The following is a 15,901-nucleotide window of genomic DNA, read 5'->3' as shown; positions in this document are numbered from 1 at the left end:
CCGCATTCGGACCTTCCTGAAACGTTTCAAGGACTGTCATTGTCTCAATTGTCTCCCTTGACAATTCTCTGAGGTCGTTCTCCGAGGTCGATGGCATCTTGTCCATTTTACAGATGAGGAGCCTGAGGCTCAGAAGGCTTAAATTATGGGCCCAAAGCCCCACAGCTAATCAAGAGCAGAACTGGGGCCATTCGCTCACTCACTCACTCATCATGTGTCCATCTCGGTGGCCGGGCTGTGGCCCCCTTGCTCTCAGAGCAGCCCTGCCTCTGTCACTCGTCCTGAGGCAAGTCTGGGCGAGTGGCCCTGCCTGGGACAGCCACGGCTGCCAGAAAGCAAGCCCCAGGCGGGCTCGGGGCAGAGGGAGCCGGCCAAGGCATAGAAATAGCAGTGGATTCATGTCCTGGGACTCTGCGCTTGGCCTTCGCCTCCTTCCAACGCATCAGCCCGTCCTTCCCCAACAGCTCCTGCGGCCGCCCCCTTCTCCGCGGCCACCTCCCTCATCCAAGCCACCGGCACCCCGTGCCAACAGTCACAAGAGCGTCCAACCGCCCTCCTCCTCACACACTCTCTCCTACAGTCCATTCTCAACGCGGCGGCCAGAGGCAGCTTTTAAAAATAGAAATCGCATCATGATACTCTCCTGCCTACAGCCTCTCAATGGCTCCCGGCTCACTCAGAATAAAAGCCGTGTGCCCTGCCTTGGCTGCAAGTCCTTCCACAACTTGGCCCGCGGTCCTCTCCCTGCCCGTCCTGTGACCACTCTTCCCTCAATGACTGGGCTCCCACCACACCCGCCTTGTTCACGGGCCTTCAGCCCCCGGCTTTTCCCCGCCTCCAGCACAAGCCGGCCCCCACCACGCCCCCTCCCAGCCTATTCTCTTCCTTCAGGTCTCGGCTTCCTTTCCTGGCATCCCACATGGGGTCTGATCCCCCGATACCCCGTTCTACACTCCAGCACTTTCCTTTCGCAGCGTGACTCCCAGGCTATAACAGAGATTTATCTGTTTCCTTGAGTCTGACTCTAGCCCTCGGCCAGGATTTCCAGGAGGGATGTCTGTCCTCCCCACCGGATCCCGGCATCCCACGGTTTCTGGCACACAGTAGGTACCCGATAAACATGTTAAGTGAATCAATAATTGAACGAATGAATAAATGCCAGGGAAATGCCTGACAGAACAGCAGGAGTGTGCTGGGGTGGAGTGGGCGCTACGGCCGGGGGGAGAGCCAGGAGGAGCTGGGATGGGTTGGAAAGGTACCAGGGAGCCAGGGTAAGGTCTGGAGCCGGGGGATCTCTGGACCCTGGGAGGCTTAGATGAAGGAGAGGCCAGTCTGGGAGGTTCAAGGGGCACAGGCCAGCCTTGAGGCCTGAGGGGAGGAGACCTGAACCAGGAAGGAGAGAGGATGCTTAAGGTCTCAGCCCCATTGATGGAGAAGATGAAGAGGATGCTAGAAGCAGAGAGAAGCCTCTGATTGGAGCAGGTCTGGAAGAGGAAATCCTAAGTTCCCTGAATCCCCAGGCTCTGAATTCCTTCAGGGTCCCTTCCTCATATTCAGGGGGGCTACGTCTTGCTCATCTTGGAGTTCCCCAGGCCACTTGCCCATGTGACCCTTGGCATCTATTCAGGTGAAATGCATGAGGACAAACATTCTGGAAATCTCAGAGGCTCCCATAGGTCCCTACACCTGAGTCAGCTCCTTCAACACCAGAAGAGGCCATCTCCTATCTGGCAAACTCTTATTCATCCCTCAGAATCCATCCTGAATGGCCCCTCTTCTGGGAAATGTTCTCCAGCATCACCAAGGGGAGTTATGCAGTGTGTGGCCTAATTATCTACACATCTAAGTCCTCCATTAGACCAGGCCTGCCTTGAGGGCCATAATGCTTTTCTGCACCCCCAGGACCCAGAACAGTGCTCAGCTCATAGTTAATGCTAGGTAAATGTTTGCAGAAGGGACCGGTGGATTGGGGCTCTGCCCACAAACCTCACCCCACCAGCTGGCTACACACCTCCAGATGGCTGAGCCTCTTGCTGGTTGTGCCATCTCTCAACTGGCCCCCATGCTGACCGGGGACGAGGAGCGTGCAGAAACACACAGAAGCACCCACTAGCTCACCCCCAATGACTGACTCAGTGGGTGAGCTGGGGGACAGCAGATGGAGAAGAGTCCCTGGGGTGTGCACAGAAGGTTCTGGAAAGCCAGGGCATTGGGCAGCTGGAGGGCTGCTGGGAAAGGGTTCTGGTTTCTCTAAGTGGGGTCCAGGCACCCAAAGGGCAGAAATTGCTCCTGAAGATAAGAAAGAAGGGCCTACAGGAGAGAGGAAGGACATCCGCCTCCGTAGGGGCCACTGCTCCTGTGTGTCAGGAGGGGCCTGTCCCGTGTGTGGGGAGGGGCGGAGGCTGGGAACAGACCGAGTGTATTTCACAAACTAGTAGAGTGTTTCCTGGGTGTCAGGCACTATTGTAAGTGCCTTTACAACTTGCTGATGTACTGACTTGAAACAGGCTCAGCAAGGTTCAGGAACTTCCCCCAGGTCACACAGCTAATAAGCTGGGCTTCAAACTCAGGCAGCCTGGCACAGCCTGTGCACTTAACCGCTACAGCTTGGTGGCCCCAGATGCCCCACCTCTACATCCTGTGGGTCCCTCCCTTCCTTCCTGCCCTCCTCAGGAAGAGTCACGTGTCTGGGCTGAAGCCCCAGCTGGCGGCGGCCCAGCTTTCTTCCTCGGCCTCTGGCTGTGATGCCAGCTCCACTAGGCCCTGTAACCTGATGCCAGCAAGACACAAAATGCATCAGGTTAGCTGGGCCAAGACAGAGCACACTCCTGTGTGCATCTATGCATGTGAGTGTGCTTGTCGGCTGGGGAGTGGGGATGGGAAGAGGGACCCTGGGTGGCGGTGGGGGCCCCAGCCTCACCTTCAAAGAGGAAGGTCTCATTCCAGTGCGGGTTCAGGTTCTTCCGTTTCACCTTGGTCTCCAGCTTGTGCTTCTTGTCTGGCAGCAGGTAGATCTTGACAAAGGGGTCGCTGGTGCCGCTGAAGTCCTTGGCGGGCAGCTCCTGGGCCTTCATGATCTTCACGGTGAGCGTGGACTCCTGGAAGTTGTAGCCGACGCTGAACTGGATCCGGCCCAGGTTCTCTCGGCTGCAGCCCTCGTGGGCCTCGTCCTCCTCGGAGCCTGGGGAGAGCTGGGGGCGGGGCGAGGCCAGCAGGGTTGGGGATGATTCCGCTCCCCCAAAGCCCCCGCCGCAGCCCAGCTCAATTAGGAGGCCTCCCTGGGCCCAAAGCCAGTCCAGCTGCTGAGAGCTGTGCTCTCTCCCTGGTCGCAGTGTGGGGCTGGTGGTGGCCTGTCCCACGTTCACATCTGCCTGAGGATGCTCAGGCAGAGGGCCGTGCCTGGACCAGGGTCACACAGGGAAGGAGGGAGGAGCCAGGACAGCCCCTGTCTCCTGAATCCCGCTCCCCAGCCCCAGGTCTGCCATCACCCCAGCCCCAGCCCCAGCCCCACCGCAGGCTGCCTTCGCCTCCCGGGTCATGGCTGTGCTGGTGCGCCCCAGGTCCCCGAGCTCCCTCCTCCGGTTTCCACGGCCCTGAGGGGCCCACTGTGAAACACACCAACGCAGACACCTGGGCTCCAAAACAGATGTGGGGGATCGCTCACATCTCAAAAGAGTTTACCACGATATTTCTTTGCAAAGTGACTCTCTGGGGTTCTGAGGATGATGTGATTTACAAAATGAGAGAGGCGAGTTTTCAGGAGCAACGTCTGTTTGTGTAAGGCAGGGACACTAAAAACACGAATTCCTGGGCTCCGTCCCCAGGAGCCTGATTTGATGGGGTGGGGGGCTGGGCAGCAGAATTGTCTTAAAGGACCCTTGGATAACAGTGCTGCACACAAGGGCTGAGGACCCCTGGCAGAGAGGGCCACACCTGCACGCAGTCCCCATCCCCCAGGGGTGGAGGCTTGGGCCAACCGCGGGGTGGGGGGGGGGGGTGGCGTGGGTGGCCCATTCCCAGGCTGACCTTGAAAAAATAGGAAGTAATTGGGGGGAGGGTCTCCCAGCCAAGTGTGCTAATCTGTGGCTGCTCACTAGGAACACTTGGGGAGGTTTTGAACTCCTGCCCGCCCCCTAGCCACCTGGATCCCGCCCCAGACCCTGCCCCCCCAACTCCAGACCCAGGGTGTCCACGTGGCTCAGGCATCCTTGTCTCTAAAAGCTCCTCAGGTGACTGGATGCGACGTAGCCAGGGTGCGACCCAGGCTACCACACTTAAGACAAAACCACTGGCACCTGCTTCTCTCCCCCCTTCTCCTGCAGGAGGCTTCGCTGTGCCCTCAGGCTCTGAAATGCTAAATAATGTGGATTATAAGAATACGTATAGTGTGCGCCTGCCATGGTGGAAGACTCTTATATCACCTTCTTACTGAATCCTGACAACAGCCGGGCAGTTATCACCACTCTCTAGCTGAGGAGACCGGCCCAGAGAGGTTAAGTCACGTGTCCAAGTTTGCACAGCAGTGTGACCCTCTCTGATTGGAAAGTCCACTCTTTCCACCAAAGCAGGCCCACATTCCAGGGCCATTTTGAGACTCCCCCCACAAGCCAGTGAGGCCTCACTTGCCCCAGGGGAGAAACATCCAAATCACACTAATAATAGTAACGACCACTTGCCTGGTCGTGCCCTGCACTGTGCGCTTTGCCCTCATTGACTGCCTACAACATCCAGACGAGGCGGGCACTCCCACGTTCCAATTTGCTTTGGGGCACTAGGAGATTATTGTCGCAAGTCGCCTGTGAACCCGAGTCAGCGCCCAGCCTGGCCATCCTGAGCCCCTGACCAGCTGCCCTCACTCTCACACTCAGATCTGGTGTCTGGGGCTTCACCCGCCGCACCCCAGGTCTGCTTGGAGGTGGAAGGGGCCTTGGCTGCCTCCCTGGCTCTTCCTCACAGTGGGAGAAGGTCCCTCCAGCCCCCACCCCTGGATCCAGAGCAGATCCAGGGAGCTGCATGCTCCACCCCAGGCCCGCGGTGCATGTGGCTTCTCTCCCCAGATCCACTTTTCCTCTGGCCTTCCTCTCCCTCCTTGTACCAGCCCCACTCCCTTTGAACCTCAGTTTCCGCATCTGCAGAACGGGACCTCAAGACCTATCTTGTGGGGATCCTGGTTGGGGGGGGGGGGTCCATGTCCCTTCCCGGCCCCAGGCTGTTTGCTGTTGCTGTGGACCAAGACCCTGGAGTGTGCGTGAGCACACAGAGCCTGCAGGCCATGTGTCCCTCCCCATTCCTTCTAAAATTGAGGTGGAGTCCCTGGTGGCCCCAGCCCCGCCTGAGGTCCCTCTGGTCACTTGGCTCTTGGTTCCCAAATGAGGTGGTCACGTAGGAGTGGGTGGGAGGCCCAAGCTGGGCCAAGTGGGCTTCACCTCAAAAGGGGGCAGCGGCTTTGTGCCTGCTCCCAGGCTTTCCGAAGCACAGCCCTGAGCCCTAATTAACCAGCCGGGGCAGCTCCAGGAGCTGTCTCCACGGCAACCAGGCTGGCCATTCCCCCCCACTTAGGCCCCCAGGGAGGTGCCGCCTGAGCCCCTGCTCCAGCTGAAGTTAGCATCAAAAAGCATCCACAGCTAGCCCACAGCAGGTTAGCGCGGGGTGACTCAGATGGGGGTGTGGCCCGGCCTCCTCTCTGACCCCCTCCTCTGGATCTCTTCTTCTGGCCAGCTGTGGGTGCCTGACTCCTCCTGTCTCCTGACCCCCAGCTTCTGGCAGCCTAGGGGAGCTCAGACAGCGGTTTACTTCTGTCCTGCTCATCTTTGTCATCGCTATTAATGCCAGTGACCTAGCTTTGGCCTAGGGCTGGACAATTAGACCCTGCCTGCCCCGCTCTGAGCATCCGCTGGGGCCTGCACTTCCTTCCTGTGCCTGTGGCTGTCGGCCCCTCCCTGGGGATAGCAAGGGGCAGGCAAGCTGGCTGGGAAAGGGCCGTCCCTTCTGGGAACCTGGCTACCAGGAAGCTGTAACCAATTAAGAAGCCGTTCAGGGAGGCAGGATGGGCTGTGAGGATGGTGGGTCCATCCACATGGGCGGGGGAAGACGGACGGGAGGGCAGCGGAGGGCCAGGCCTCGGGGGTGGGGAGAAGGGGGAGAGGTGGGGAGGCCCAAGAGAGACCAGCTCTGGAACAGGGAAAATCTGGTGTTCCAAACTACATCCAAGAGAAACGGAAACTCTTGGCCCCACCTCCGGCCCGCTGCCTGGGAATCTGCATTTTTAACAAGATTCCCCTGGTGATTCATGTGCATATTACAATTTGAGAGGCACTGGGCTGGAAAAGGGCAGTGGGGGTGGATGGTTAGAGCCGGCTGGAACCCTAAGTGGCAAAGGGTGAGGTCTGGTGCTCTGCGGACCTCAGGAGGGTGGCGGCCGCGGGTGCCAGAGCAAGAGAACTCTGAACTGAATGACGTCAGGACCGCCGAGGGCCTGAGAGCCCACCAGGCCCGCGTCCCCTCTCTCTACCAGGTCACGTCTAGTAGGATCACAGCAGGCGCCAGGTTCCGGGCCTCACGTCCTCTCCAAGCCGTCCTAGGGCTTCTGAGCTGCCAACCTTTACCTGACTCCTGCCTGCAAACCTCGGCTGCCCAATCAGAGTGTCCTCATCCTGCAGGTCCCGCCCCTCCGGGGGCTCTTTGGAAAGCACAGCGGGGCTAATGGCCGTGACTCACCGCTGCCACCAGGGGGCGCCACGTGAAGCCACAACCTCTCCCGGGGTGAAAACGCGCAGAACCGTGGGGCTGGGATCCTGGTGGGGCGGCACGTGGACAGAAGGGATCATGACCAGGGGGGGAACCTGCTCTCCTGTTCTCTTTGGGCCTCAGGTGGCTCCCCAGAACGGGGGTTGGGGGAGGTCCCTGGGATGAGGATATAAGCCTCGCTCCCCTGGGAGCTCCTCCTCAGACCTCCACTCGGTGGGACCCATGCCACTCAGGGAGGGGACACCTCCTGTCCCAAGTCCTCTGCCCACTGGCCTTTCCTTCTAGGATCATAAAAATACTTCCCATGAGCACGTTTCCGTAGGCCGCAGCACCACCGAGAAAGAGGCTGGAGGAGGATGGGCATTCTTATTCTCACCTGACAAACGAGGAAACTGAGGCACAGAGAGGCTGTTTTGGCGAAAGAGCTGGGAAAAGAACCCAGGCCTCGCTCACTCAGTCACCGTGCTGGTTCGCCTTCCTGAGCCAACTTCGCCAAACACTGTCACCAATTTCCACGCACGCTCCTCCCCCCGCCTCCCAGCCTCGCCCCTCTCACCATGAGCATCTCGCTGGTGAGGGAGTTGACGAGGTCGGAGACGGAGGAGCGCGGCTCTGTCCGGCGGTCAGACTCATCGTGGGGCGTCTGGCCCGGCACTGGCGCTGTGTTCACCACCTTCCCTCCTGTAGGCAACCTGAGGGCGGGGCAGGGGGTCCGAATGAGCTTGGCTGGGGAGGTGCGCTGGGCTGGGCACCACGGGCCTGGGTGGCGGCTGGACCTTCTCTGAGACCCAAGCAGCGGCCACCTCCAGCGGGCCGGCAGGAGCTATGCTCTTGTCCGGGGAAGCCTGGTTTTCCCCTGAGACCAGCTCTCAGGGCTCATCCCCCTCGGCTCTGCCCCAGAGTGATATGGCTTGGCTGTCCCTGTGGGTGCACCCACACCTCCTATTGACCAGAAAATCCCCTCGCTGCAGTCACTGCTTGCATGGTGGTCTCTGAGCATGCCTCCCTCCCCAGAAGCCCCCTCACCCCTGCTGGCCCCAGCCCGGGAGGGGAAGCTCCCCAGGTGGCCTGTCCAGGTCACCTCTCCCCGTCATTACCCTCTGCAGACACACCCAGAGCGCCCATCTCCTGAAGGCACCACCTTCGTTTATTCAGGCTCAGTGAGAACAGACGTGCCCGTCAGACACGAGGCTGACCAGGCGAGCTCAGGACCACTGTCCACACAGCTCTGTCCAGTAGAACTTTCTACGATGACATCAGTGTTCTATATCCGCACTGGCCACGTGTGGCTACTGAGCATTTGAAATGTGGCCAGTGAGACTGAGGACTGAATTTTTAATTTGGTTTGACTTCATTTAGATTTAAATAGCCACCCACTGGATGGGGCGAGTCTACACCTCCTTGCTCCCCAGAGCCCACCCTTCTCCCACTCTGACCACTGCACGTGTGATAAGGCTGTCACTCAGGCTCAGAGGAAGACGGGGCGCCACCGAGGCGCCCCGGATCTGACTGTTCCACGTGAGGCCCTGTCTGCACCCCAACTCCAGGCTGTTCCCAGGAAGCCGGGCTCTCTGGCCCAGCCTCCGTCCAGCTGGGGCTCAGAAAGGGGGCACTAAAAGGCTGCCCAGGGACCAGGCTGGAACATCCCATGAGGAGGAGAGGTGGGGGCAGGCAGCTAGGAAGAGACAGGGAGACTGGCAGCACGGGGCTTGAGACAGGCTACAACAGAACAGCTTTGAGAACCAGAGCCACAGACTGAGACACACACAGGCTGGACACAAGCCATGGCCTCGGTATGGACCAGCCGCCAGCACACAGTTGGCCACCACAGGCAGACATGCACGGAATATGCTGGGCCCTGGAGGGGAGACACCGGGACCCAACAGCAAGGCGTGCACACACAGGCACACACACACACACACACACACACACGAGTGCACACAAGCCTGACACTCAGAGCAATAGGGAGAGAGTAGGAGGGGCAACCAGGCAGGTCACCAGAGCAGTGAGATGACACATATACAGCGATGCACACACTTAGATCCGCAGAGGAAACATTCAGGGGGGACCCAGGCATGCCCAGGTGTGTACATGAATTGGGATAGACTGAAACAGAAAAAGCAGGGAGTGGTTCCAGAATCGGACGCACGACACACCTGCTGTGAGAACCTGGGCTTGCCTGGACGACACAGAAACTCCCCACCCCGCCCGGGACACAAGGGGCGTCTGTCCCAGAGGTGTGGCCACAGCAGAGCACGCACATACAGGACACACACACGGACACACATGGCAGAGCATACACACACATGAACACACGCACGTGGACACGTGCTCACGCAGGCAGGCACGGGGAGGAAGAGGAGACTGAAATAGCTGGAGAGGTAAAGTCAGGTTAAAAATAGAGTGGGAGAGGAGGAGAGAGCATGAGATTGACTGCTGCAGGTATGAGAAAGTCAGAGTTATTTTGGCCACACCACAGCGTCAGCACAGCTGCAAAGCAGCCTGGGAAAAGATGGTCAGCGCCACGGAAGCTATCGGAGGTCACAGGACAGAGAGAGACAGAGAGACAAGGGCACAGAGAGGCAGAGGGAGAGGCGGAGGGGCCCGTCGCTGGCCCGGGGACATCCCTGTGAGGAGCAGATGGGAGGAAGGAGGGGGGAGAGAGAGAGAGGCCAAGAAGGGTTAGTCGGAGACGAGTGAAGAAGGCTGCAGGGCGGACAGGGGGACAGGAGGAGCGAGCGGCTGAGGGGAGAGGCGGAGAGGAGGCGGGGGACACACACCAGGACAGAAGAAACATGGTGGCTTCGGGGCAAGGAGAGTGATGGGGTGGCCAGGTCCCCGCCCTGCCCAGCGCCCCACTTGGGTGGGGGTGGGGCCACGGTGGAAACCATTTGGATCCCAAGGAGCAATGGTGGAAGGGATGGCTGAGAGCATGCGGTGGGGATGGGTGCAGGGCGGAATGGGCACAGCTGGGCATGAGACCCAGGGGCGGCCTTGGCCTCCTTCCCTCCCTCTCTGGCCCAGGAGCATTCTGAAGTTCTTGGGGCCCACTGTGCTGAGGCCCAGGGACTGGTGGATCCCAGATGGGGGTCTTCAGGGCCACCAAGAATCCTGGCAGTGGGGGGCAGGGACCCACGTTCCCATCTCCGTGTTGTTTGCTAGACGCAGTGCCACCTCCCCTGGGACCTAGAGCGGCTGCTCCGCCTCCTGGGGCCCTCCTGTCTCCCAGGAGCCTGCTGCTAACAGACCTCAGGGGCTCAGCATCTTCCCCAACAACAGCCACCCACCCCTTACTCTGGAGACATCTGGTGGAGGGATCAGCTGGGTGGAGAAAGGGGGACTGGGGCAGAAGGGCAGACCCTGAGTTTGGAGGCAGAAGCCGAAGAGGAAGAGGCAGCCGGCCCAGGCCCACTATTCCAAGGTCCAAGGAGCCAGAAGCCCAGAGGGCTGGAGCCCTGAGGTGCCTGTGGCCTGGTGGGTGGTGCCAACGACAAGCTTGGGATGGGGAGAGTGCTGGGGAGGAGGCGCTGGATTCCGGACACCCTCGCAGCGGCCAGTCACCCCAGGGGCCATGAGAAATGAGTTTCCAGGATGGGGTGGGTATGACCAGGTGGGAATGGCACGGGTCCACTCGGAAAGTCAGGGCAGGTGGGGGCCAGGGCCGGTGGCCTCCCCCTCCACACCCCTCTTTCCCAGGAAGGCCAGGGACAAACTGATGTAATGATCAGAAGGGATGGGTGTGTTAAAATATGGAGTGAGACCTGAGTGGCAAGGAGGTAAATATAGGCTGTGGGTGAAAATGGAGCCAGTTAATTAACACATGGGTGATGAGAAATCTCGTTTCCAGCCTGCATGTGTTCCCTCACGCTTCACACCTCTCCTGTCAAGGGCTCGGGTTCTTAGCAGGCTTTTGGAGGGCTCCGGCCCCCCTCCTGCAGCCTCTCGCCTCTGGCCCCCGGCCCTCTCCCCGTGGCCCTCAGGCCTGCCTGCAGCCCAGCTCTGAGGCCCCAGCCCAGGAAGCCGGGACTCCTGTAGCGCCAGGTGGGTTGGAGGGGGCGGGCTCTGTTCCTCCCGCACCCCAGGACTCGGGCTCAGGGTGTGACACCATCTGTGCCACTGAGTGAAGCTCTCCCCTCCCACTCTCTGGGGACTTCCAGCTATGCCTGGGGACATGCAACTGGGGACTCGAGATGGGGAGAAAATGAGAAGGCTGGTCTCCAGAAGCCACCAGAGGGACAGGCAAGTCAGCTAATTCTTGGCCTAACCCTCCCTAGCCCACAGGCCCCTGGCAGCAGCCTGGGACAGTCCCCTCCTGCCCCTAAGGGCCTCTTCAGGAAAGTCAGGGACTCTAACAAGTGCCCCAGCCCGAGGGCCTGTTTCCCTATGAGAAGCTTAGCATGTCCCAGCTGGAAGAGGTCACCCTGTTCAAGCCTTCATTTGACAGCCCAGGAAGCAGAGGCCCAGAGAGGCTGTGACCTGCCCAAGGTTGCAGAGTGAGGCTCTGGCAGAACCAGAGCTAGAAGGCCAGCATCCTGCCTGCTAGGCCACATGCTCTCCTGTCTGATGAGAAGCAGACCTGACCAAGATGATGAGCCATCCTCCCACGACCACGGGTGTGTGGCCACCCGGCCCAAGGCCAGGAGCAAGGAGGCGGCCAGGCGAGGGTCACCCCACCTATGTGATGCCACCAGAGCCCTAGGACCTCCAACCTTTCGCAGTCCCCCTCCTGAGGGCTCCACCCCCTCCTCGAGATGGGGGGGCATCAGGAGATGCTTCCTTGAGTTCCTGGTGGCCAAGGCTATGGACCGCTATATGCCTAGCCCTCTCTCAGCTTGTGTGGTGGCCACATGGGCTACTCCTGGTTGCCACAGGGCCCTGAGAGCCAGCAGCAGAGCTCCCAGCTGCTCTCGGCTCCTCACCCCGTTCCCTCCTCCTGGTGTCTCAAGCTCAGGGCTGCTTTTCTGGTTCTTTCTGGTCACTGGGCCTCTCCCATGGCCCAGACCCTCCCCCCACGGGGCTCTTCCATCAGCCAGCAGCCCAGTCACCCCCTTGCAGCGGGTGTTCCAGGCACGAGGGAGGTTGCGGTGGCGGGGATGAGGGAGAATAGGCTGGCGCCCCTTCCCTAACATCCCCCCCACCCACCAACCACCAGAGAAACTGGGATTTCCGGGTCGGGGGTGGGGCAGAGATGAAGGATGAGGGGGCAGCAGAGGGGGGCCAAGCAGGAAGATGGGGCAGACAGGCTGGCTTGCTCCGGGCGAGGGCAAGCGTGCCGGGGAGCAGGCTTGATCCAGAATGGTCCCAGGACGGCCGCATGGCCTCAGACCCGGGGGACACCACCGGGGTGGCGTGTGTGAGGGCACCGGCTGGGGAGGGGCTGTCCTCCCGCTCAGCATCCGCTGAAGGCGCCGCCACCTCGTCCAGCAGCCGGGCCAGTGGAGGCAGGTGGCCCCTCCGCGCCTCCTTTTCTGCCGTTGCCGCCGCCGCAGGCCCTCGCCTGTGCTCGTACCTCTTGTCCCCCTGAGCGTTCTGGTTCTGCTGGGTTCCTGGGTTTTGCAGGTCAGGGATATTGGCAAAGTCATCCTGTTCCGAAAGCCCTAAGACCAAGGATAGCACCACCATCCGGCCTTCCCTGCCCGGGGTGGGGGCAGCCCACCAGCCGGGGTGACACGAGGAGGCCCCACAGGCGGGGGCAGGGAGGGGAAGGAGAGAGAGACAGAGACAAAGAGAGAGAAGAAACAAGCGTAAGAAACTGGCCCTGCAGGAGAGAAAACAAACTTCAGCACTGTCAACAGTTGGAGAGCAGAGCAGGGTGGAGGCGGGGAGGGAGGGGATGGAGGGGAGGCATCCACGGCCTGAGGTCCAGCTCGCCTGGGGCCAGAGCAAGATTCTCTGGAGAGAAACGGGCCAGGGCTGGGCAGAGGCCTGCTGAGATGGCATGTGGATGGGACCGTTCCGAGGAGACACACGGGGAAGGCTGAGGGGGAGAGCAGAACACAGGCCCTGGGACACGGCGGATTTCTAAAGCTAATTCATCTCCCTTCCCACCATCCGGGCCCCCGGGAGAAGAGGGTGGGGCTGTGTCACCATCTTGCGACTGTGCAGGTAGGTTTGGGAGGTTCTTGGAAAGTTTGGAAATCCAGTGGGCACCGCGCCCAGGCTTCTGGAAGCCCCTCGTAAAGACATGTCTCGCTCATGGTCAGCCAGATGTCCTTGATGCCAGGAGGGGTCTTAGGAGCTCCCTCCCCCAGTCCCTGGCCTCACAGCCCTTCAGAGAAGAATGGAAGTCCCTTTAGGCACACGGCATGTGGCCATCGTGGGCCTTCTCCTGTGTCCCCCTTCCCAGACACCCAGGGAACCACCACCAAGGTTTGTGGGTCCAGTCCAGGGGCCTTTCCTTGGGGAAGTCGTCCAGAAGACACCAAAAAACAAAGGTGGAGAGAGAGAAAGTGCAGAAACTTGGCAAGGTCTGGAGAAGTCCCGGAAGGACTCGAGGGAGCCTGTGTGCACAGCGAGGACAGTGTGGAGGAGGCTGGGCAGTCGAGGCAGACAAGGAGAAGGCGAGAACCCCTCGGAGCTGACGTGTGGGCAGCAGTGTGGGGCCGGAGGTCCAGCTGTGACATCTTTAGAATGGAGCCTTCTCAGAGAACCGCTGGACAACTGCATTTTCCAGGGATGAAAAGTGACCTGCTACCCCTCAAAACCACCTGAGTTTGTGGGCATTTTCTGGATGTTTCGTGGAGCTCATCCAGCGTTGGTTCTCTCATCCAAACAAAGGGACAGGGATTCTTGGATGGGGCAGGCATGAAGGCATGACTCAAGAAGGGCCAAGGGAAAGATGGTAAGCCTGACGGAATGTTCCAGAAGTCTGCAACTTCAACCATCACCCAGGAGGGCAAAGTTTAGAGAGGAACAGCTAGCTATGGCTATTTCCCAGAGAGGCTGTCAAAAAAGGACCTTTAGGGGCCAGCTTGGTGGTGTAGTGGTTAAGTTCATGTGCTCTGCTTCAGTGGCCTGGCGTACACAGGTTCGGATCCCAGGCATGGACCTACACACCTCTCATCAAGCCATGCTGTGGCAGCAACCCACATACAAAATAGAGAAGACTGGCACAGATGTTAGCACAGGGATAATCTTCCTCAGCAAAAAAGAAAAAAAGAAAGAAAAAAAGGAACTCTAGCAGGTGAGAAATGGCGTCTGAGGGGAGCAGTGGGGACGCAGGGGTCTTAGAAAATGGGAGAGGGCAGTGGGGTCCGAGGGAGGGGAGAAAGCTAAGTGGCCGCACTGTCTTCTCTTTGTATCTTTGTCCCGGGCGCAGTCACTCCAGGCTGACGCTTGCACTGGCATCTAACTTTTGGGGGAAAACTCCCCACTTCACTCAGGACAAATCCACATTTTCTTTGTTCTCTGCCCACCGGTGCTGCCATCGAGTTGGTAAAATTCCATTTGGCTGCCTGGGAGCTGGTTGAGCTGGGGGAAGGCGAACCCAGCGAAAACAACATGTTTTTCCCGGTTAATGCATTTTTCAGATATTCCTTTGGTTCTTCTTAAAAACAAAGGGCTCCTCTGCATAATTTCCCAATTTGTCATTCTCTCTGGCATGGCAGGCCACAATGGCAAGAGGGGGAGATTTGGGGTGAAGCTGGTGGTGTCGGGGGGGGACACCCTTTCAGCAGGAGCAAAGCCTCCCTCCCGGCAAGATGGGGTGGGATCTTGGGGGGGGGGGCTGTCTAGCCCCCCCCACCTTGACCCTCTACCTGGGCCACCAGCTTTTGGGGCAAGAGAAGGGCCTCAGAAGCATGCCAGCTAAACCGAAGGCGGGGGTCAGGGGTCGGGAAACTACAGCTGGTGGCCTGTTTTTGCACAGCCCACAAGCTAAGAATGGTTTGTACATTTTTAAATGCGATCGAGACCACATGTGTCCTGCAGAGCCTAAAATATTTATAATCTGGCCCTTTACAGAAAAAGTTTGCCGACCCCTGCAGTGAGGAGCTACAGGCGGAGGAGGTAGTGGGTAGGGTGAGCTCTGGAGGTGGCTGGCAAGTGAGGGGCACCAAAGTGGGCAGAAGCAGCGTGGACAAAGGATGCTGGCAAAGGATGCTGGCAAGGGACCACTGCTCATCCAATCCTGGCTGACGAGGGTGGCGGTGGGCAGAGAAGAGTTGGTGCACAGGGGCTTTCACAAAGCTGGCTCCTTTCTTCCCAGAGTGTGAGGACCGCCCCTGCGCCAGTGTGACGGCTGCTAGAAGAGGAGGCAGGGTGATGGCTGTGCAAAGAGCAGCCGGAGGTCAGGAGGAACAGAGCGGAGCAGGGGCCCGGCTGGTCCTCAGTTCTGTTCAAGCCACAGCAGAACCACTTCCTTCCACTCTCCGAATCCACACCAGTGCCATGGAATCTGTCCCAAAACAAACCACCACTTGGAAGTCAGAAGGCTCTGGTGGGCATCTTGTCTCATGCAGGCATCCAGGTGGATCCATGAGGGTCCCTGGGTGGGGAAGAGTCCAGAATGCACTGCCAGATTTGCCAAGTAGAGTCACAGGTGGCATGTCCTGCTGGGCCAGGGCCACAGCCCACTTGGACATGTGTGGGAAGCTGTCAGAGTGCCTCTCCCAGGGGCAGCACTCCTGTCCACCCTGGAAGCTCGGGCTGGGGTCTCAGCCAGAGGAGAGGCAGGATGCTCCGAGGGACTTGCATGCCTGTAGAATCCTTGTATCTTGCCAATGAGCTGGGCCTTGACCTTGGCCTTCCCCGTCCCCCTCCCTGTCTCCTCTCCCAGGCTTAGTGTGCTGGTCTCCTGCTCCGTGAAAAGTGCTCCCAGGGAAGACCTGGGCGAGAGGAATAATCCCCAGAGCCTGGAAGGAAGGTCATGTTAGGCCGGAGGAGGTGGGAGATGTCAGGGACCAAAGCCCAGGCCTGCCCTGGGCTCTGAGAGTGAGTGCAGAGGGCCAGAGGGATGCCAGGGAGAGGGCACCCTGGGTGGGGCCCCTATCAACAAGGGGTGGGAACACACAGCCGGGGAGGGGGGGAATGGCTGAGGTTAGACATCGATGGCGTGTTGTTATTTCTCAGACCTGTACCCGAGAAAGAAGGCTCTGACTTGGAAACGACATTTTCTAAAGCTTTGGGGGAACATCCAACGTTTTGTCCTCTGGGG

General features: G+C 59.5%; 1 protein-coding gene across 5 annotated transcripts in view; it reads right to left on the bottom strand.

The window, feature by feature from the left end:
* Positions 1 to 15,901, bottom strand: part of SYT7 (synaptotagmin 7) — a 60,711-nt gene that overhangs the window by 7,157 nt on the left and 37,653 nt on the right. For 3 of the 5 annotated variants that reach the window (XM_046644613.1, XM_046644614.1, XM_046644616.1), the window contains 3 exons: positions 12,257 to 12,379; positions 7,304 to 7,439; positions 2,921 to 3,191 (listed from right to left, as the gene is read on the bottom strand). In XM_046644613.1, coding sequence (XP_046500569.1) covers positions 2,921 to 3,191; positions 7,304 to 7,439; positions 12,257 to 12,379 — 530 coding nt within the window. The remainder of the gene's footprint in view (positions 1 to 2,920; positions 3,192 to 7,303; positions 7,440 to 12,256; positions 12,380 to 15,901) is intronic. The other 2 variants (XM_046644615.1, XM_046644617.1) reach the window with 1 other exon arrangement.

Source organism: Equus quagga, chromosome 17 (assembly GCF_021613505.1).
Source record: "Equus quagga isolate Etosha38 chromosome 17, UCLA_HA_Equagga_1.0, whole genome shotgun sequence".
NCBI classification, from domain to species: domain Eukaryota; kingdom Metazoa; phylum Chordata; class Mammalia; order Perissodactyla; family Equidae; genus Equus; species Equus quagga.
This window is presented reverse-complemented; position numbering and strand designations above follow the sequence as displayed.